Below are 22941 nucleotides of genomic sequence, written 5' to 3'. Positions count from 1 at the left end.
GTAACTAGAACTCTTGAACACTAAATAATTCATATAAAACAGTTAAGGTACTTGCTTTGCTTCTCTAGTTACATAGCTACTGAAGATGACTCAGCAAATGCAGGATAAGCTGCAAGTATTGCACTGGAGGTCTTCTACACCCCATGCAAAAGTCAAAATGTGATCCACAGATTTAAGGTACAGTCTTCCATTCAAGTAAGGTTGTCTCCTAAGTCTAGTTTCACTGATTCTAGTTTTGCTAGAGTTTATCAGATTGGACTTTACACTCAACTGAACAGTCTTAGACCAAGAGAAACAGTGCAGTTAAATAAGCCAGAATAATGAACAAACATTGAAATTGCTCTAGCTAAAATTTCATTTTCCTGGTCAGGGATACAAAGTGGGATATTAGTTTAAAATACTGTTAAATAAAGGTTTGTTGTTTTTTTCTTTTTACTGATACAGTCTCTTTTTTACAGATGAACTCTGTAATACAGGTGACATTGGTTACAGTTTAAAACAAAGGAATTTAATGTTAATTGCATACAAGTGGCATCATGGGAAATAACTACGTATTAAAATATCCTCGTCCACAAACACAGAGCATAAATATGTATTACAGTATTTTTTCCCAGGTGGAATGGGTAACTGTATGTCACATTTTCTTTCTTTTTTCTTGCTTTTCTTTTTTTTTTTTTAACCTTTTCTTTCTTTTTTGACAGTCATGCTCTGTTGCCCAGGCTGAAGTAAAGTGGTATGATCACAGCTCACTATATCCTCAACTTCTCAGTCTCAAGCAATCCTCCAGCCTCCTGAGTAGCATGTGCCAACACACATGGCTAACTTTTTTTTTTTTAACTTTTAGTTGAGATGGGGTCTCACTATGCTGCCCAGGATGGTTTTGAAGTCCTAGGCTCAAGTGATCCTCCTGTCTTGGCCTTCCAAAGTGCTAGGATTACAGGCACAAGCCATCATACCAATAACTCTCTGTTTCATGGAAACCTGACTTCTCAGAGACAAGGCTATCTAATCATACATTAGAGGCCAGAATGTCACATTTTTAAATGAAATTTCTATTAGGCAGGAGCAAATAAAATATATGACACAATATTTAAAGTTGTATAATAACACACAATTTTATATAATGTGGTATAGGATAGAAAATGTGAACTTGTATTTTATCATGGGTATTTGAAGCCTGAAAAATTATGAAACCGAAATAAAAATACATACAGAATTTACACTTATGATTTTCAACTTCCCACTTCTGTCACTTCCTCCTTTTCTGCCCCTTGTCCAAATTTTTACACCTCCATCCTCAGCTGAATTCTTTCTCTGCTATGCCTTCCATTTTAGAAATATACAGAATTACTTTGCTAATTACAAAAATCATGGAGAGGAATAAAGCAGAAATTTATTTTCCTAAAACATTTTTTGCCCCTATCTTCCATGGGTGTAAGAATATGTCTTAACTTAAATTACAAAGATTATGACACATGTCAAAACCAAAAGTGCCTGAGATAGTCATCTGGCATCTCTGCCTTCTAGTTGTGTGAAATTAAGCAATTTACTTCAACTTGCAAGACTCAAATGAATACTCTAGAATGTAAATAAATAAATAGTATCTATGCAATATTTGTGATATGAGAATAAATAAAATAGTACATGTAAAACACAGTACAACATCTGGCAAGAAGAAGGTATAAGTAATTGTTAATAGAGTCTCTTTTGACTCTTGTAAAACTAAAGACATTATAATATAAATCAAATTTATCATTTATCTGATTGGACACTCAACATTATGAGAGTAACTAAGGGAATTAAATATGGCTTAAATATAGAAATGAAACTATAGGCCGGGCGCGGTGGCTCAAGCCTGTAATCCCAGCACTTTGGGAGGCCGAGGCGGGTGGATCACGAGGTCAAGAGATCGAGACCATCCTGGTCAACATTGTGAAACCCCGTCTCTACTAATACAAAAAAAAAAATTAGCTGGGCATGGTGGCGCGTGCCTGTAATCCCAGCTACTCAGGAAGCTGAGGCAGGAGAATTGCCTGAACCCAGGAGGCGGAGGTTGCGGTGAGCCGAGATCGCGCCATTGCACTCCAGCCTGGGTAACGAGAGCGAAACTCCGTCTCAAAAAAAAAAAAAAAAAAAAAAAAAAAAAAAAAAAAAAAAAAAAAGAAATGAAACTATAAAGCAAAGACAAAAAATGTAACACTTTTATTCCATTAATACCAGAGGAAATTATTTTTTATCCACAGTAGAGATAAATCTATTTTTAAAAGCAACAACAATCCATAATATACAGGGAGAAACTGTTAGAATCTGTCATTGTTTTCTCTGCAGCCTGATGATGCCTGGATAATGCTACATTGAAATCTGTATTCAATCTGTGCTGTTCTTGAAAAAAAAACAAGCACAGACACATTAGATTATGCCTATCAATACAACACATCTTCTGTTTTAATTCAACAAAATAAACAATTTGCATCGTGGTCAATGCTGATATTTACAAGTAATGCAAATCTAAAAATCTGTAAAACTATTTCCCCTCATAAAGCATAATGGGGATAGTTTAATCATTGCTTTGACATTTTGAAACACAGGTCAGGTGTTTAAATGACATCTGTTAAATTAAAGATGCCAGGATATTGTTTGCAATATAACATTTTAACTAACTATAACCAGGAACTGTTATTTTGTTAGACCACAATAGCAACTAGAATGAATTTTTGCATAACAATAACAAATCAGCTGTCATCAGTCCAATAAAGTCCTTAATTTTATTAAATGCTTCCCAGGAAATTATATATATATATACACACACACACACACATGCGGGGCACATGAATCGTTTTAGAGCCCTCTTTCAAAGGGTCAAATCATTTTTTTAATCTGGTGTCTTTTTTTTTTTTTTTGAAACAGGGTCGTGCTCTGTTGCCCAGGCCGGAGTGCAGTGGCGTGATTTTGGCTCACTGCAAACTCCGCCTCCCAGGTTTAAGCAATTCTCCTGTCTCAGCCTCCCAAGTAGCTGGGATTACCGGTGCCCACCACTACACCCAGCTAATTTTTGTACTTCTAGTACAGATGGGATTTCACAATGTTAGTCAGACTGGTCTCAAACTCCTGACCTCAGTTGATCTGCCCTGCCTCCCAAAGTGCTGGGATTACAGGCATGAGCCACCACGCCAGGCCTAATCTGATGTTTTAACAATAGGGAAAGAGAGAATTCTTTACCTCATCATATTTGTGGGCATGTAGCAAGGCTAGGGGATGAATCCAAGTCAGTCTAATACCAAGGTCAATTTTATCACTCTGTCTACTATACTTTCTCCACAAACTAGCTGCTGAAGTCATCCAAACCTGTCGCTCTTAGCTGTGTTACGTAGAAAACTGGTCTACTTCCTTTAAACTGGTGTGTTACAAGGGTTAAATAAAATGATTGTGTGCACTGTACACTTAAGCTGATGTAAGGAAAAGCCTAATTCCTTAAAGGCTGACTTGTAGTTTTTGGCTCATTTTGTTGATTTTTCTGGATCGGGCTGCCTGTTTCTCTTCCTTCACTTCCTTAATGTTATGTTTTGGCTCAAGTGAACTAATTGAGCATAGCTTCATGGATGTAACCCATATCTGATATTAAAGACTCATCTAACCATTTACATCACTGTGGCAGTATTGACCTGTGTAAATTATTACTTAACATGGCATATGAAACTAGTTTAAAATTCTTAATCTTAGAGATACTTCTAGAAGTGAAAATAAAGACATCTCTCTTGTGGAACTGAAAAAAATCACTATTATATTCTTGTTCAACAGATCAAGCAGAGTTCTAATGATTCCTACATCAATGCTTGGTTTCTTTTATACTCTGATAAACCTGCAAAAACTGTCCACCATGCAACCTAAAGAGTGTACTAAAGGAATGAATCCCACTATTATAACAGATGGTAGTTGGGAAGTTTCAAAAAGAAACAAGAGCTACAGCTAACAATGAAGACCACATTTTGGTCTTAGTCAGCCATGACAGATAATCAGTGTGATGACTCTGTCTTGGCACCGACTGATTATAGACACACAAAAGGCAAAAGGCCATTGCTGCTGAAGAATTGTGGAGTATGACAGTTCTCAGGTGGCTATTTCAATATGGCAGATGGATTAAAGAGCTTGATGAATATCCTCTATCAAATGCATTGACTCATAAAATACGCACCTTTGTTCTCAAAACAGGTTAAAATTGGTAATCGTATTCTGCACATAATGTTCTCCCAAGTATAGTCCTTCTCATTCTACATATTAAGTGTAAAAATAAGATTGCAAATAAAATGCACAGCTTTACTAGACTGACTTCCACAACTTTAAGCATAAATGTACTCTCATATATTTGTAGAGTATAATTATTGATCTTATAGTTAATATATTCTCAAAATAAATGTGGATAAACATTTTCTTTAAACAAACTCAAAAGAAAAAAAATGTAGGCTTCATCAATGCATTTGAATAAGTCCACCTTTTAATTTAGAGAGGGGAGTGAATAATTTGTTTCTTTCAGAAATACTTATAAAATAAATTACTTGAATAGTTAGCCTATTCTTCAAAAATAGGACTTCTCTTCACAAGGCAAGGAAGAGTCTGATAATCTTAGAAAGTAAGGCATGTGTGTCAAATTACTTCTGCAATATAATTTGCAATCAAACAAAAATTACAATGAACATGTGTTTCTCTGTTCACAGGCTTGCATTCCTTAGCACTTACCTGAAAATTGTCATGCTATTTTGAGTAAAAGAGTTTCAAAAACATTTCTTTGACTAAACAACTTTTTGTATGCTTTCATCTTTAAACATACCCACTAAATGGATTTTCATGATAGAAAAATCTCAGTGAAAGAGCTCACCATATTCATCTGTTGCTATATCTGTCACTAAACAAGCATTATTATTGTTGGTGGTGTTTATTAATATATTCAATAATAGACATTACAGTTGTAATACACTTCAAGAGATCACTTCCCATTCTAGCAAACTAAAGATGTCCTTTTCTTCAATGACACACTGATACCATAGAGGTAAGTGACTAGCCCAGGGTTATATAATTATAGCAGCTATATGAATTTTTGACTGCTGCTCTAATTGGAAAAGTTGTTCTAGAGGCAGCCCTTGTCCTAAAAGGCCCAGTGTCTTGCTAAAATCTCACAATCAGAAGCTTCCACTCCTGACATGGATTCCCCTACTTGGTTGAAAGTTTACACCTGCTTCAGTGGTTTCACTTAAAAGCTAGGCCTTGAGAACATGTTGGTGGACAGGGGGAAGACCGGAAGGGTGATGCTGTATGTTGAATTTCCAGCTGGAGGTTTTTCTTTGTGGCTTTGTTCCAGCACAGCTGAGAGAACTCAAGCCTGAAGGTTAGAAGAGAAAGGCTTGGTGCAATTGGAGCATTGCAGTCTGATCACAGACATACACAGCCACAGACACATGTAAAATCAAAAGGGTACATGGTCTTGATGCATATTCTTGTTCTCACCCCGAAAGTTAAAAAACTCAGGTATTTTTCCTGTCCAATGAGAGAGGCAAGACTAGATAACTTCTAAAAGTACTTCCCGGGTAAAGACCCAAGTCTTGTGCTGCAAACTACTAGTCTTCTGGCTTTATATATTACTCTGACACTTTTGGGTTGAGCCCACCATAAAGGCCATGCAACTAGACTGCCATTTTGCTGGGTCACAACTCAAATGACTAACCACTGTTGTTATACTTACCCACTTCATCAATTTATATAATTTTCTAGGCACTTGATGGCATTGAGTTTACAGAGAGCATAGAACACTCTCTGTATAAAGGAGGAGGTCTGCTTCCTATAGCAATACCTTTGCCACTCTAGTATAATTACTTACTTTTTTATTTTATAATGTCCCTGCCAATAATAATAATGAAATCCAAAGACTTTTGAGCATGTAGTATGTGAAATGTATTTGGTAAACTGTAAATCTAAATAATAATTGTGGGCTGGGTGTGGTGGCTTATGATTGTAATCCCAGCACTTTGGGAGGCATACACAAGAGGATTGCTTGAGACCAGGAGTTTGAGACCAGCATGAACAACACAGAGAGACCCTATCTCTACAAAAATAAAAATAAAAAAATAACTGGTCATGGTGGTTTCAGCTACTCAGGAGGCTGAGGTGGGAGGATTGCTGGAGCCCACAAATTCGAGGCTGAAATGAGCCATGATTGCACCACTGCAGTCCAGCCTGCAACAGAGCAAGACCCCACTTCAAAACAAAACAAAAATAAATAAATAAATGCCACTTCTATTTGTACGATTAATATCATATGAAATTAAGCCTGGGTTTTGGGGGGGGCTGTGGTTGTTCTAAATATGTGAGTTTTCTAAATGTGTATATTTATGTAACTAGGGATTGGAGGTAAAAGATATAAAATAGTGAAAGTGCAGGGCCAACTACCATAACACCTAGAATGTGGTAAGTACTCCAAAATTACCTATTGGATGAATGAATGCATGAATAATTTGACCGCAGAAGACTAACTCCAGGTTAAATATTGTGTCCCTTTCCATTCGTCATAACTAAAATTGAAGTCACAAAGATCTATATTCCTGAGATGTTTTATACCTTTTCTGGGAAATATCCTTTATGTAACACTGCTTGGTATGGTTTCTGGTAGTCAATAAGTACTGAATAATGGCAATAATCAAAGAAATAGCAGCAGCAGTGCTAGATACTGTGCAAAACTCTTGGACTACATTATCTCATTTAACCTCCATAATAACACTACAATGTTGGCAATAAATATTCTACTCATAATACAGACGAGTAAAGTAAGAGACAAGGTTAAATAACATGCCAAATTGCACAAAACTGATGTCTTAGAGAGACAGAACTCAAACCAAGGTATGCCATGTTTGCTCTTGCTTTAATAAATGAAGAAGTGCAGGACAAAAATGAACTCAATTATGGTTCATCACTGTGGTTTTATACTGAGAAATATTGGAAAGGGTTGAGCAGAGAAAGTTTAATTTAGTGAGTGGCTAACTCTATATGGCCTTTGTTGCAGCAAACTCTCAAGTACTCTAAAGTATCAATATGGCCTCAGTGAGTAAAAAGAAAACCTGAGAAAGTGAATCACTGGGACAAGGATGCTAGAATCAGAATGAAAGATAAAGAATTCAAGAGAAATACATAGGGATTATGACAGGAATCTGGCTAATAGCCATCAATAGAAAGCAGCAAAATCAGCTCATTCATTTTTTATAATTATGTCAAACTTCTTATGTTTAAGTGAAACACCATACTGGAACTCATATTCCTATAACAATGATTCTTGGCATTGTGCAGCAACTTAGAGCCATCATATTGTTTAATTACATTGTATTACAGATGTACAAATGAGGCAGCTGAGAAAAGGTTATTGGGAGAATGCTGGATAAGCCAACTTTTACCAGGGAATTTTTCCTTTTTTTCTTTCCAATTACCTTTCTCTCCTTCCTCCCTACTGGCTCCCTTTATTTCTTTCTCAACCTCTCCACATGTTAAATAACAACTAACATGCACACGAATGTTCACTGCAGCACTGTTTACAATAGCAAAGACGTGGAACCAACCCAAATGTCCATCGATGATAGACTGGACAGGGAATATGTGGTACATATACACCATGGAATACTATGCAGCCATTAAAAATGATGAGTTCATGTCCTTTGTAGGGACATGGATGAACCTGGAAACCATCATTCTCAGCAAACTGACACAAGAACAGAAAATCAAACACCACATGTTCTCACTCATAGGCGGGTATTGAACAATGAGAACACATGGACACAGGGAGGGAAGCATCATACACTGGGGTCTGTTGGGAGGAACGAGGGGAGGGACAGCGGGGCGTGGGAAGTTAGGGAGGGATAACATGGGGAGAAATGCCAGACACAGGTGAAGGTGAGGAAGGCAGCAAACCACATTGCCACATATGTACCTATGCAACAATCTTGCATGTTCTTCACATGTACCCCAAAACCTAAAATGCAATATACACATAACCCCAAAAACAGCTAACAACTGTATTCTTGGCAGTTTATATATTTCAAAGTCAGTAGTTTTACAAAGATGGTATATTTCACAAAGTGCCCCATTGGAACAATTGATACTGTCATTTATATAATTTGTCACGGAAATTATGTGACTAAATGACTCTGAAAAAGAGTTACCATTAATTGTATTTCGTACATCAACAAATAAGTTCAATGTGTTTAAGGGGTTCATAAAATAACAAAGCTAAGACAAAAACTGAAGTGGAAATAAATAATATTCAACAACAGGCTATAATTTTAAAATATCAGTTGATTTCCGAATTCATGCAATCCTATCCCAGAAATGACTATTTTTCATAATACTGTGCCATATGTGGGTATTCAGTCTTTGAGAAAACAGTTGGGTGGGAGGGTTGCAGCAACATGCCAAATGTATCTGGAAGACAATTAGGGGAGTTTAATAGTAATCCCCTTATCTCTGCCTTCCTTATAAGTACCTACTAAAGAGTAATAAATCTTCAGGGTTTTGAAATAGTCCCCCCAAAAGAATTAAACACAATGATAATTTCCATATTAGTGTTGAACTCTTTAATCTGAAGAACACGGTCCAAAAATCATTGCAAAGGCAATTTGCAGAGGTTCTTTAGATCGGGTAGAAAGTTAGAATGTAAAAACTTCAGGGAAAGAAAGGAAAAGAAAGAAAGAAGTGTCCAAATGTAGAGGTTTAGATCACTCTCTTTCGATCTGAAATTTTTCCATCAAATCCTCTCTTTCCCTTTCCATACAGTTGAGTTATGATCTATATATGGAAACTTTCAGATACCACTCCCTCATCTTCAACCCACAATAAAAGTCAAATGTCTTCTGCATTTGTCAAACTAACACATAGTAAGGCTGTAAGTGGCAATGGAGACTAAAAGCTCCTTGGCATTCTCAACTTGTATATTTTACATTTTTAGCTTCCCCAAAATATCCTGCATGATATTTGAACTGCAGAATTACTGTGCCATTTGCAAAATGTCTGATTATGCTTTTTTTTCCCCAAATTCCAACCAATGCTAATGTGCCCTAAGATACCACATATTGCTACCCTCTTAAGGCATTTGAATGTGAAATTATCATCCACAATACCATCATAACAGAGGAATAAAGACAGATTACCTGGGGTTAAGAGGATGACTGACATAGTGATGAGTGAGCATACAACTAAAATCACCAGCAGAGCAATAGCAATTCCCTTCCAGTTTCTCTGTGGAGGGCTGTTACTTCCCAGTTCCTACCGAGATAGAAAAAAAAGTTTCATAATTATACATGCTCCAAGAGAAATGTATTCATAAAGAAATGATTCAGTGCATGGCACAATCACAGTTTGAAAGCTTATTAGAATCCATTTCCTCTTCGGTAGTTCATTTAATTATTCAAAAGTGCATATATTATAAATGGCTATCTTTTGGGGGGCAATCTGATCTCTCTGTGAGATAAACCAGCAGAGTTTTATGCTTGCTGTCCAAAATGTAGATGGTGTGAAAATGAATTGACTATAAACACCAGGACGATAGCCAAAATACTCTGCAAAATAATTATGGAAATAGGCTGAGTCCATTTACATTTATTCTTGCTACAATGGAACTACAATAAAGATTTAAATATAAATGTTCTGAAGCACTGTGGACTACTTTCTAACTGGAGTGGGGAAAAGATTAGAAATAGGAAAATCATTCAAAACGTCCCTCACTGCAGAGCAGCGCACATTTGTTAACCAAACAGGTCTTTTTTAAACAGATCTCCCACCACTCATAAAAACTAAAGGATGTAGTAACTAAATTAAATAAGTCCTTCTATATCTGGTTAACGACGTTCTCTCACCGGGCAATATGCATGATATTGACAAAAGGTATGGTTGATGGGGAAAAGAAACTTGTATATCTTTCACGATGCATGTGGTAAAGCTTTCATTCCTCCAATGATCTGTGTTTCTACTGTGTTGACTAGACATGTGTGGGCATAATTCACTGAAGCAAAGCACAGACTGCATTGATTTAAAATGAATGTCAGCTTTTCTTTGCCATAAAATTTATAAAACACTGAGCCTCTCATTTTTTTGTTCCCACCCCATTTCCCAACTGGTTTTCCTCCTTTCTCAATACAGTCTCTTTATTCAGAAATACCTAACGATTTGGTGATACATGAAACAAAACGTGAAGGTATCCAGTTCACTACATGTGCACAAATCACCCAAGAAGCTATAGAGCAGCTTTGTTTTAAACAAACGTGAACAGAAGAGCAAACATTTAATAAATTGTACATGAGTTCCTGTGGTTCACAGATTAAAACATTGAAGCCAATTTTCATATAGTGATTTTGGTATTGAACTGTGCCATAAACCCATCAGATTTAAAGAACTAGACTCTAAATATGCACAAGAAGAAACCATGCATAGGAGACATTTTGTTCTTTGCTGTTTCCCTTCTCAGATAAGTCACTCTAAGTTAGTCTTTCATTCTGATAAACCAAATCCAGGAGAGATAGATTCCACTTTTTGCTCAATGGCTTGCTCCACACCTCTTTTTCGATTATCCAACACTTCTATTCCTCTTGCACGTTAGGATTCCCATTCATATTTTTCATGTAAATCAAGAGAGTGACTCTCCCAAATTATCAGCTTTAGAGAAGTGATAAAAAGACAGTCAATAGCTGTCTTGAGACCATAAACCCTTATCTGGAAGACAATGTTCCTGCAGGTTTCCAGGTGAGTGTTTTTTTTTTTTTTTTTTTGTCAGAATGCATGTGCTGTGATGATTGGTGATTCTCTATAATAATGCCCTTCTTCAAGGCTACTCAGAAGGCAGAGTGACAGAACTAGAGAGGTTGCTGCTGTAAATCAAAGTTTATAAATTGTGAAATACTCATCTCAAGAACTGAGACAGTGAAAAAGGGTCAATAACCAACAGCAAATGGGTATCTGGGCCAAGAACCACAAATACTTTCCAATTTATTAACTCTAAGGGAGGCAAGCAGGTATTACTGTTTCACATTGTAAAAAAAGGGGAAATGAATAGCAATGCAGCAATTATAACTGACTTTTCAATTCAGTACGAGAATCAAAGAAAAAATTATAAACTGAAATTTACTGATTATGATCTTGATACACTGTCACTCCAACTCATGACAAACTATTTGAGAAATGACTTTTGACTGTGCTTTTCAGTTTGTGACTATGATAAAACCATGTAATGTCTACCAGACATGATCTAACACAGAGTAATAATGGGTTAGATATTTTATCATGTGTCTGGGAAATATTTTAGATTTGCAATCTCACATAATCCTCAAAATAATCAGGTAAGATTAGTGTCATCTTGACAAATTTGCAGATAAGAAAATGAGATTAAAAGAGATTAGTAACATATCCATTTATTGCTAATAAGTGGGACAGCTGGAGTTCCAGTTCATAAAATCTGATTACAAAGATCATATTTAACCACTAGGATGCCACTTGTAAAGATAAATATTTCTAGAACAAGTACATTAAAGAATCAATAAATCAATGTTATTTGTACCTCAATACCTTTCATTTGGAAAGATTCACAGTAATATTCAGAATTCGTTAATGCTATACTGAATTCAGTAATATTTGCAAATAAACGTCTATTTTCCCAATTATGACTGACTAGGAAGTCTACCGTTTAAAAAGTGGTAAAACAAATTTGAGTGAGACATATTTTTCTGTTCCTAAAGTGATGCACATAAGAATGTGTGGTTTCTCTGAAATGACTCATCAATGCCCAAGGCATCTACAAGTCCCTGTTTGAGAACTGCTGACTTAACGAACACAATATAATTCTCCCCTTTACATCCATCTTATATTCTATTACCATTGCATTTCTAAAGCATGGTGTTACTTACATTACTTTTATTCTCCAAAGTTCTTTAACATCCCTACACTAGCTATAGAACCAAACACAGATGTGTGAGTCTAGAACAATAATTATCTATATCCACGCTCCAGCTCCCCCAGCCAGCACAGTCTCCTTTTGAGAAAGAATCCTGTATTTCATGCTGCTCTGATTATCATTTCCTTACATTTGCCTCAGGTGCTTCAACCTTCATATCACCATTCCATTTCTAATTCTGTTCCATCCAGCCCCTTTCATATGCATCCCGTTATAGACACTGTCAGTCCTTCAACATCCTGCTCAAATGTCTGTTCTCTTGGGAGTTTCTCTTAGTTATGTAAGCCAGATATGACTTTCCTTTCTCTGGAAAAAAAAAGTCTAAAATACACTGTACCAATAAGTTTGAATCCAACTTTGCTACTTGAGAGCTAGGAGACTGCGAACAGACGTCTAAATTATTCTGAGCCTCAATATTTTTACGTGAACTGGAATAATAATGATAATTATTTTTAAATGTTGGAAAGATTAAAATAAAATAATTCATTAAAAACTCTTACCTAAGTACACAATAAGAAAGTTTACACTAAGCGAACTGTTTGGAATGGTCTCCCTCAAGACACTTGCACTCTTTCTCATCATTCATAATATCATAAATGAATATCATCATCATCATCGTCATGGTGAATGGTAGTGATGGTGTTGCTTAAAACCATGTATAAAGATCCATCATATCCCTGTTGTTAAAGTTATTAACTCCTTAAGAATCATATCTTAGAAAATTTTATTTTATTTTTTATTAAAAATCTTTTTCAGAGGGTCTTGCTCTGTTACCCAGACTGGAGTGCCCTGGCACAATCATAGCTCACTCCTAGGTTCAAGTGATCTTCCTGCCCATGCCTCCTGAGTGGCTAGGACTACAGGCATGTGCCATCACACTCAGTTAACTTTTAAAAATTATTTATTGTAAAGATTAGGTCTTCTATATTGCCCAGGCTGATCTTAAACTCCTGGCCTCAAGCAGTGTTAGCCTCCTGCGTTAACCTCCCAAAGTTCTGGGATTACAATGTGAGTCACTATACCCAGCCTTAGACAATTTTAGATTCTTTACATCAGTTAACATTTTCTTGTTCTCTTAATAGGTGCTCGGAAAGTAATTGGCCAGTTAATTAAGTGGTGATGATAGTGATCCTAATTGACTTTGTTTTTGATGACTTCCTACCACCGAACATCTGGAAACAATCAATTGTACATGCCAGACCAACAGAACAGGTATGATCCTGTGCAGCAGCCTTAGGCAAGGGACATGTTAGGAGCTTGCAACATTATCATCTGGATGCTTTGGTGGCAGAATAGAGTGTATGTTAGATTATGATATCACAAGGAGGGGTCTAGAAACTTAGGGACAAAGATTGAATAATCCATATATGGTGCTACTTTTGTAAATGAGCCCTCCAGTGGATGGATGCATCAGTTGAAATGCTGTGTTCAATGTCAGATCATATTAAGTATTGTGATTGCCTAGAGACACATTAGTGCTATAGTCCAAACTAAACTGAGTCTGCAACCTAACTATTTACATTATATCTACCACCAACAAATTACTCATCACCCTTCAGAGAACAGTTTAGTTTACAAGACAAGGCTTACCATTATAAAGATAGTTTATTTAAGTCTAAATTCATTTTTTATTTATTTAGGTTCAAGGAAAAAAATGCTGGAAATCATAAGTAGGAAAAATGCAAGTGTTAAACACCATTTTATTTGGGAAAATATAACCATCAGATTTGCTTTTCTTCATAAGGACGTAAAGGATACCAAAATTTGTTTTTTTTTAACAATATTCTGCTTGTACTTTCCTTTGGAAAACATCAGTGTATTTATCTGCCATATGTACTCTGAAGAGAAATATAATCTATCTGTATTAAAATAGTCTAAAAAACATGACATTTAGAGAAAATACAAGGAAAAATCATTGAGATATTGAAATTATGAATCTAAATTGAATGTGGGTGTGCTTTAACAAAAATAGATTTTCTCCAACCACACCTGTCTATTTTCTAAGAAGCACAGGGAAAGTTCTTTAAAAGATCTGTGATTCTGTTTGAAAAGATGTACTTAGGTTTCTTAGTTTTAGAGTATTAACATTGTTTACACTGATTCTTAGTGTTGTTCTTAATATAATTAAACCAATCACTAAAAAACTTAGTTCTTCTCTTTTCTTTTATCCTTTCCCTATATTTAGTTGTTTCAATATGTATTCACATAGAATCGTAAATTTTCTCAGAGAAGTTCAATAAAGTTCCTCAATATTAAAAAAAAGAGCATCCTCTTCCATCAGTTCATGTTCTGTTAAAAAGCTCAAAAGTTTGAATTGTTTTTTTATTTTATTTTACTGATGGTATTCACCTTTTCAACTGTAAATAATGTCAAATATGAAAAGGTTAGAAATAGTCCAAAGACAGTTATACTGAATAATCTGAAAATATCCTAAAGGAAGTTGAACTACTTTAAAAAGTTTCTATATTGTCTCATGATATTAGAGAAACAGCATTTTAGAGTTAAAAAAGATACCTGAAATAAACTCCATTTTAATGAAACATGCTCTTGCAACACACCTAAGAAACATTTAGCTCTGACTTGAATAGCCTTGAGACATAGAAATTCAATTGGAATTTCCTTTAAATAGTAACATTTATCATTTAACAAAATGTACTGTAATGTGCTAAGGTTTGGGATATCACACAACATGAAGCTGGGAATACAAATTAAAATGGGACCTGTTCACAGTGAGCATAAAGTCTAAGGAAGAAATTTCTAGGCAACAATATAATACAAGGATAAATAAATAAAGGTAAAAGAATAAATCATAAAATGTTGCTGTGGGAAATAAAAAAGAAAATTATTAATTTCCTTATATTGATATAAAACATTCACTTTGCATATTCAATCAACATCCTATAAAAAAGGTGCTGGATATGCTAGAGTTACATAACTATATAAATTCTGGAATGGAAAAGGAATCAGAGGAATTTTTTAAAAAATAAAGTCGAGGCTAGGCGTGGTGGCTCACGCCTGTAATCCCAGCACTTTGGGAGGCCAAGGAGGGCAGATCGCCTGAGGTGGGGAGCTCGAGACCAGCCTGACCAACATGGAGAAACCTCGTCTACTAAAAATACGAAATTAGCTAGGTGTGGTGGTGTATGCCTGTAATCCCAGCTACTCAGGGGGCTGAGGCAGGAGAATGGCTTGAACCCGGGAGGCGGGGGTTGTGGTGAGCAGAGTTGGTGCCACTGCACTCCAGCCTGGGAAATAAGAGCAAAACTCCATCTCAAAAAAAAAAAAAAAAAGAGAAAAAATGTAAGTCGAAAATGTGTATAAAAATACACACAAGATATTTGGAAATTTCAACAAAGTGCATTTTTTTCCTTCTAGCAAAAATAATTGACAAAATTTACAAGCTATATTAGATTTATAAGCATAAAAGAAACTAAGATAATTTTCAAAGAGTTTCAAAAAGGAGCAGGAAAAATCTCATTTTGCCTCAAAGAAACAAGTAAGTTTTATACTATTTAAAATATTTTATAACATATTGAAGAAAGAAAAGAATTCTAAATTTTTATTAAGTTCACATTGTCTGAATAGCATGTCTGGAAAACTACCACAAAAAGAAAAGTTAAACTCAATTTAAAGAAAGAAATGCAATTATACCAAATAAAACTTCAGTCATTGAATGTAAGAGTTTAGTGTAAATAACAATTAAATATTATGGACTATGGTCTAGCATTAGGAGATCAGTCATGGTTTCCTGCAAAACATCAGTTAAGAATACCAATAAAGAAAATGAATCATAGAGATCATTTCTCATATTTAATTTGCACTTAATACTTATACTGCCTATTGCTTCTTAAAATTGCTCATTGTTCTCATGTCATTCAGGGTTTTCTCATTTATCCTTCTATGATTAGAGGACTCTATTCTAAGTAAAATCATTATTTTTTAACTGATCACAAGTTACACAGTTTTCAAAATTATGTCTTTATAGGTTGATGCTGTTGACCTACATAAGGCAGTGCTAATTCACACTGAAATCTGAGCTGTAGACCAAAGGCACCAATGTCAGCTAGAAGCATGTTAGAAATGCCAAGCAAGTATGTTTTTTTGCTCTTCTGTTTTGTTTTTTTTTTAGTTTTATTTTGGGTTTGTTTGTTTTTCCTGTTTTTGTTTTTAAGACAGGGTCCTGCTCTGCGACTCAGGCTGAACTGCAGTGCAAAATCATGGCTCACTGTAGTCTCAACCTCCTGGGGTCATGTGATCCTCCCACCTTAGCCTCCCAAGGAGCTGGTACCACAGGCATGTACCACTGTACCTGGCTACTTTTTTTTCTATATATTTTGTGTAGAGATGGGGTCTTGCTATTTTGCCTAAGCTTGCGTTTGTTTACAATTTTTTTTTATAAAACAACTGGCAATATCAGTTGCAATTTGCATGTATCACTCCCCAATAATTATGATTATTGGTGACACACTTGGATATGGTTTGGATTTGTGTCCCTACCCAAATATCATGTTGAACTGGAGAAGGGGCCTAGTGGGAGGTAACTGGGTCGTGAGGGTAGATTTCCTTCTTCTTGTTCTGATGACAGTGAGTTCTCACAAGATTTGATGGTTTAAAAGTGTGTGGCACCTCCCCCTTCACTCACTCACTCTCCTACTCTGCCATGGTAACATGTGTTTGCTTTCCCTTTGCCTTCCACCATGATTGTACGTTTCCTGAGGCCACACAGTTGTGCTTCCTGTTAAGCTAGTGGAACTGAGTCAATTAAACTCTTTTCTTCATAAATTATCCAGTGTCAAATAGTTACTTATAGCAGTGTGAAAACTGACTAATACATACTCCTAGATGAATTAACAGTTATCTAGAAACAAAATAGGTGACAGCTATCCTTAGTATATGGTGTAGTGTTAGTTTTAGACTTTTAGTATCATAATTTACAAGTCTGAGATAGGACTAAGTGATTGGGATTCTGGACACATTTAGGGTTAAAAACTACAACTAAAGGTATTAAAAAAGACAAAATGATGTCAGAAAGATGGCAGATTAGAAAGCTCCAGGTCCTCATTCCCCCACAAGATCACCAAGTAAACTAGCGACTCACTAAAATAGTTTTTGGGAGCGCTGGTAACCAGCCAAATTCACTGCTTTGCAACCAAGTGAAGGTCCAATCAAGAAAAAGCAACAGTGAAAAAGGTAGGACATTTCATGCATTATTGCTTGTGCTGGCCCCACCTTGGAACAGTGAGTGAAGTAAAAAGAAGTAGCTCGCTCTCTAGTTTTTTCCCTCACAGGAAGGAAGGAGGGCAGTCGAACTTACTTGCAAAGTTCTGGCCTGTCCATGGGGTGCCTGAGGGACTGGTTTCTGTCTTGCCTCAATTGGAGATCTTGGATGAAAATGACTCTATAGTTTTAATTTCAGTTTGGAAACCATGGAAAACTGTAATGGGTAACATATTTTGTGAAAACCGTGAGTATACTGACATGCGGAAACTGTGGCCAAGATGTTATGGAAACAGTAGTGCAGAGCAACAGCCAAGAGTTCAGGAAGAAGCAGGGGTAAAATCTTAGGGATGATGAAACATTTAAAGGCAATCTTCAAAATAAATAGATAAACAAACAAACAAAAGCAGCCCTGTCTATGGGGCGATTGGGAGAGAACACTACACAGACAGGCCCAGGAGAGACACATGCCTAGAAAATGCCTGAGAAAAACTTAAACTTTCATGCTGGGCTATTTAGGAGCAGAACATCTTCCTCCACACAGTCTACAATGACCGGAAGAAGTGTCTGATTTTTCAAACAACCAATTTTCAACAAAAGATCACCAGGCATATAAAGAAACAAGGATATCTAGTCCATACAAAGGATCAAAATAAATCTCCAGACACTAACCTTAAAGAAATAAGACTTCAGATTTACTAGAGAAAGATTTTAAAATAACTGCCTTAAATACACTCTGAGAGCTAAAAAAAAAAAAAAAAAGTAAGGAAAAATTAAAGAAAAGTAAGTACTAACTAAAGAATATCAGAAAAAATGATACATGAGAAAATTGAGAGTATTTAAAACAACATCAAAATTGTAGCTGGAAATTCATATTGTGATATATCTAACAAAATAGTAAAATAAGATTCTCATTAGTAGTCAATAGTAATTCCACTTGTGGTTATATACCTAAAACAATTGAAAGCAGTGATGCAAACAGATATTTGTACACCTCTGTTTACAGAAGCATTATTCACAATAGCCAAAAAGTGGAAACAACTCAGATGACCATTGACAAATGAAGAGAAAAACAAAATGTGGTATATATGCCTTGTATGTATATATGAGTATTATTCAGCTTTGAAAATGAAGAAAATCCTGACAGTTGCTACAACATAGATGAACTTTAAAAACACTTGGCTTGAGTGCTAAGGGGAATAAAGCCAGTCACAAACACACAAATACTGTATCATTCCACTTACACGAAGTGCCTTAACTAGTCAAATACTTAGAGACAAAAACCAGAATGGTAGTTGTTAGGGGCTGAAGACAGGAAAAATATGGGAAGTTATCTTTTTAATGGTTACACAGTTTCAGTTTGATAAGATGAAAAAAGTTCTAGAGACGGTTGGTGGTGATGGGTGCACAGCATCATGAAGGTACTTAATGCCAATAAACTGTACACTTAAAAATATACATAACAAAATTTGCCATTGTATGTATATTTTACTACAATAAAAGCATTCACAGTTCAAAACAATATTAAATGTCTTTAGAAAGTAGTATTGTCCAAAGAGAGAAAACCGCAAAATATTATTAGAGAATTTAAAAGACCACTTGAAGGATATAAAGAATCTTCAAATCCCTGTTAAGGAAAATTCAGTTTGGTAAAAAATTCCATTCTTCCTAGACTAATCTACAAATTTAAAGGAATTCCAGTGAAAATCTAAATAAAATCCTTTTTTTTTCTCAACTGATAAAGTGATTTTAAAGTTTAAATGGAAAAATAATCATACAAAAGAATAATTTTGAAAACAATATCTGATGGATATCAGTTATCAAAATGTAATATAAATCTGTGCTAAGTGTGGTATGAATAAGAGCAGAAAAATGTAGAAGCAAAATTATATTTCAGGGTAAAATGCTGCATGCTCAGAAACACATTAGTTATATTTTATAGATGGAATTTATATATATCTTATATATGTCTATATAATTTATAGACAGAATTAGTTATATTTTAATCTCTATTTTCCCATAAGACTTTCCTTCTGCAAAGAAGGACAATGAGGGTTGTGCAAAGCATTCCAATGAGATATAGCACGATTTCCATGGAGCCAAGTCAGATAGTCAGTTCTTCCATCATCTTACAATATTTCTTATCAGCATTCCAATCCATTCACTGCTCAAGCCTCCCAGGAGAACACTTTCTAGGCTCCTGTGACACCATACTTTCCTGTTTGTTATTTGCTAGCCACTTTTACAATTTCTCAAAACTGTGGAGTTGCCCAGACCTTGGTGCTGGTCCACATCTTTTCTTTACATGAACAGGATTTCTAGTGATGTCATTCAATACCACTTTTTATACTATCCATATTTTCTATCAACCTTATATGTTAATGATGGAAACAAAATACATGGACAGGATATTTTAAAAAAGAGGAATAGAAACTGAAATTGATCTCTAAATAGACAGAAAGCTAAGGATCTTTCTACAGCTACATTATTCAGACAGACAATCTTCTCCCTATTTATGTAAAACATCTTCCATACATATCAAAGTCAATTGCTATTTAAAGTGCCTACTGCCTTAAAATTGCCCATGAGATTCATGTCATTCAGTTTCCTACTTTTATTTTTTCCTGTTTCTCTCATGAGAGGACTCCATGCTAAGAAGAGTACATGTTTTGATCAAGCCTTCATATTTTTCAAAATTGGGCTTCTTAGTAGGTTGCTTCTGTCTACGTATTTAGACAGTGCCTTAGCTCAGTGCAGTCCATGGACCAGTAGGGTAAGCATCAACTGAAAGCTTGTTGAAAGTAAAAATTATTCAACCCCGTCACAGACCTTCTGAATCTCCAGAGCCTGGGAAGACCTGACAGCCACATTTAACAGGCTCTCCAGGAGGCTCTACTATGTGCTGAAGTCTGGGAAACATTCCCCAAGGTCAGTGCTACTCAAAATATGGTCAGCTTCTCCCTTGAGTTTATGTAAATGCAAATCATTCAACCCCAGCTCAGACCTAGTGAGTTCCTGGGAAAGGACTGAGCAATCTTTGTTGTAATAAGCTCTCCCGATGATTCCTGTGCACACTCAAATTGGAAAACCCCTACCATAGAGATTAAGTCCTGGAGTGATGCAGTGCTGAAAGTGCTAAAATGAACAACAATCTTACACTAAGAGGAATTTGGTAGATGCATTATGAGTTAGTGGTTTTTGAATCAGTACACTTGCATTTTAATATCTGATTATCTATATACTGGCTCTGTTACATACATGATTGACCTAATCTATTTAAGCATAATTATAAACCTAACTAGTTAGGCCCAATGCACAAGATCAGGTTTATGAATTTTCCTCCATATGTGTTATTTTCCAAATTATGTTTAAGTCTAAACTGAATTCCACCTGGTCAGAGACTATTTCACACTAATATTTGTGCCCATAACACCTAGTACAGCACATAGTAACTATTCACAAATTATTTGGACTGAAGCACTAAGCTCAGCTTTATTCCTTAAGGGTTAGGAATGGGGTCTTTAATCTAGAGGGATGCATTTCAGCTTTGTGAGGACTGGGGGATAACTAGCCATGTGCACCTGACATACATAGAGAAAAGACATCCTAGGAGTGCAGTTGTTTACCCATCTTGGAAGCTATATATTGTGGTTGAAAGAGAACTAAAAAAACGTCAGTGATCTACAAACTGGGACAATAGTCCCAAATTTCTGGGATTGATAAGCCTCTATGGATTACTAACAAGCCAGAAAATCATCCTTAAGCTTGATTTCAAGAGATGAGCAGGCTGCAAATATCATCTGCTACATTCTGCCTGTAACTAACGTTCTGCCTAAAGTTCTAGGAAGAACATAGCAGAAAGATCATATTTGCAGCCCAATCATCTACGAGTAGTTTCTAGTAAACAGACTAGACTCTTGCCCACAAGGAGAGCAGAGAACACAGTTATTTCTCATTGCATTTGCAATGCCAAGCAAAGTTCTTGGTGCACTGGGCATCCATTTATATTTATTAAACAGATAAATATAACAAACCCAGAAACTATTTTTGGCTTAGTATAATATTTATTCTTTATCATCTTTAAGTTACTTGTAGAATGTCAAATATTAATTATCAATAGGCTTTTCCATTTAATTTTATAACAAAGTGTGATATAAAACTCTCTTGACAACAGATTATCCATATCTAACGTGGAATATTCATTGTAGAGACATAGAAACTAGTAAACTTGGCAGCTTGGTCTGCCCACCTGGGTTGCCCATTAATAATTACTTGCATGATTTAAGATAAGGCTTTTATCTTCCTAGGCATAAAACAGGAACAGCAGTATGTGCCCAGCTTATGCCATGCAACATTATTTGATGCAGACGGCATGTCACAAAACCCGCCCCCACTCCTCTACTTCCTAGGTATAACACAGGCTCACTCTACTCACATACAAAATAGAGGCGATACGCGCATACAATTTTTATGAGCTTTTCAAGAAATAATGCAAGTGAAAACTAATTATAAACTATTTCATCTATATCAATTTAAGTTTTGTAACTATATCCCGCAAATTTGAAGAATCAAAAAAAACTACACATAATTGTTCTTGAGGATTAACTATTACTGAGTCATGTAAAGCAGTTCCTCTGAAACAGTCAGTTTTGGGATATCTGTAAACTCCTAATGAACTTGTACATTTTTGAAGCCTAAGTATACTGTCAGCCTATTGCTAATGGAAGGAAGAAGAAATGTATGAAAGAAGAAGGAACATAGATAAGGAAGGAAGGACTCTAGATGAAGTTATTGTCCCCAGTTATGATGATCTATTTGGGAAGTTGAATAATTTATTAAACATTAGAAAAACAAAGAGAAAACTATATTTTTAGAAATACTCGGCACTGTGGTCAAGATGCTAAATGTGAGAGGATTCAGGGAAAAGAGGTCCCTGACGGTGTATGCTAGAAACGCTAAAGATCAAATCTAACCTGGCTATTTCTCAGTTAAATAAGATCCAGGTCAGAAAGAGCTTAGATCTGAAAGGCAGAAGAAAGTCATCCCAGGCTGAGGAAACCCCCATTCCCCTGCTCTCTCTTCAAGATGAACAAGGTGTGTTTAATGTACTTCCTTTTCTAGCGGTTAGTTAAAGGTTGTAATTGCCCAGGAGTCAGGTAAGATGCCAAACATAGGTTAAGAAAATAGTAAAACCATTGGCGAAATACAACTGCTTGAAAAGAACAAGTGGCGCTGTAGCTTCAAGCTAAGTTCAAAGCCAGCATTACTAATTTGCTCTTCATAACACCACTGACCTTTAGATGCTGCTGAGCGTCTGGGGGAAATTTTGGCAATTCACCCCATCTCCCTGTCTTAACTAACTGCACTTCCTTCACCACCACCAGTACCTCCCAAGCCAGAAACCTTCCCAGAAAGACAGCACTGGGTCTGATTTGGAGTTTTCTCTCTGCCTCCAGAGCAAGTGCCTTTTTTCTAAGGCTCACCAGAGGAAGACCTGGGGGCTAAGAAGACGCACGCTCTTTCAGTAGATAAATCTTTCACTTTCTTAGGCATCAAAACCAATACTGAAATAGAAACAAACACAGTTGATCTAGCTCAAAACCTTATTTTTCTACACATTTATTTATTATCACTTAACTCTAATAAAATCAAATCTAATAAACTTCTTTGAAAATTAAGAATTCAATTCATTGTAAAAATTTTTATTATGCCTTGAAAATAGAAGGTATAGTCACCCTTTAAGTTTAAAGATT

At 35.8% G+C, this 22941-nt stretch overlaps 1 protein-coding gene across 3 annotated transcripts in view; it reads right to left on the bottom strand.

The window, feature by feature from the left end:
* The window catches only part of DPP10 (dipeptidyl peptidase like 10), a 1408189-nt gene that overhangs the window by 526342 nt on the left and 858906 nt on the right, over positions 1–22941 (bottom strand). For all 3 annotated transcript variants that reach the window (XM_064382830.1, XM_064382829.1, XM_064382831.1), the window contains exon 2: positions 9180–9294. In XM_064382830.1, coding sequence (XP_064238900.1) covers positions 9180–9294 — 115 coding nt within the window. The remainder of the gene's footprint in view (positions 1–9179; positions 9295–22941) is intronic.

This window comes from Aotus nancymaae, unplaced genomic scaffold (genome assembly GCF_030222135.1).
Source record: "Aotus nancymaae isolate 86718 unplaced genomic scaffold, 86718_ANA_hifiasm-v0.15.2.pri h1tg000029l, whole genome shotgun sequence".
Taxonomy (NCBI): domain Eukaryota; kingdom Metazoa; phylum Chordata; class Mammalia; order Primates; family Aotidae; genus Aotus; species Aotus nancymaae.
This window is presented reverse-complemented; position numbering and strand designations above follow the sequence as displayed.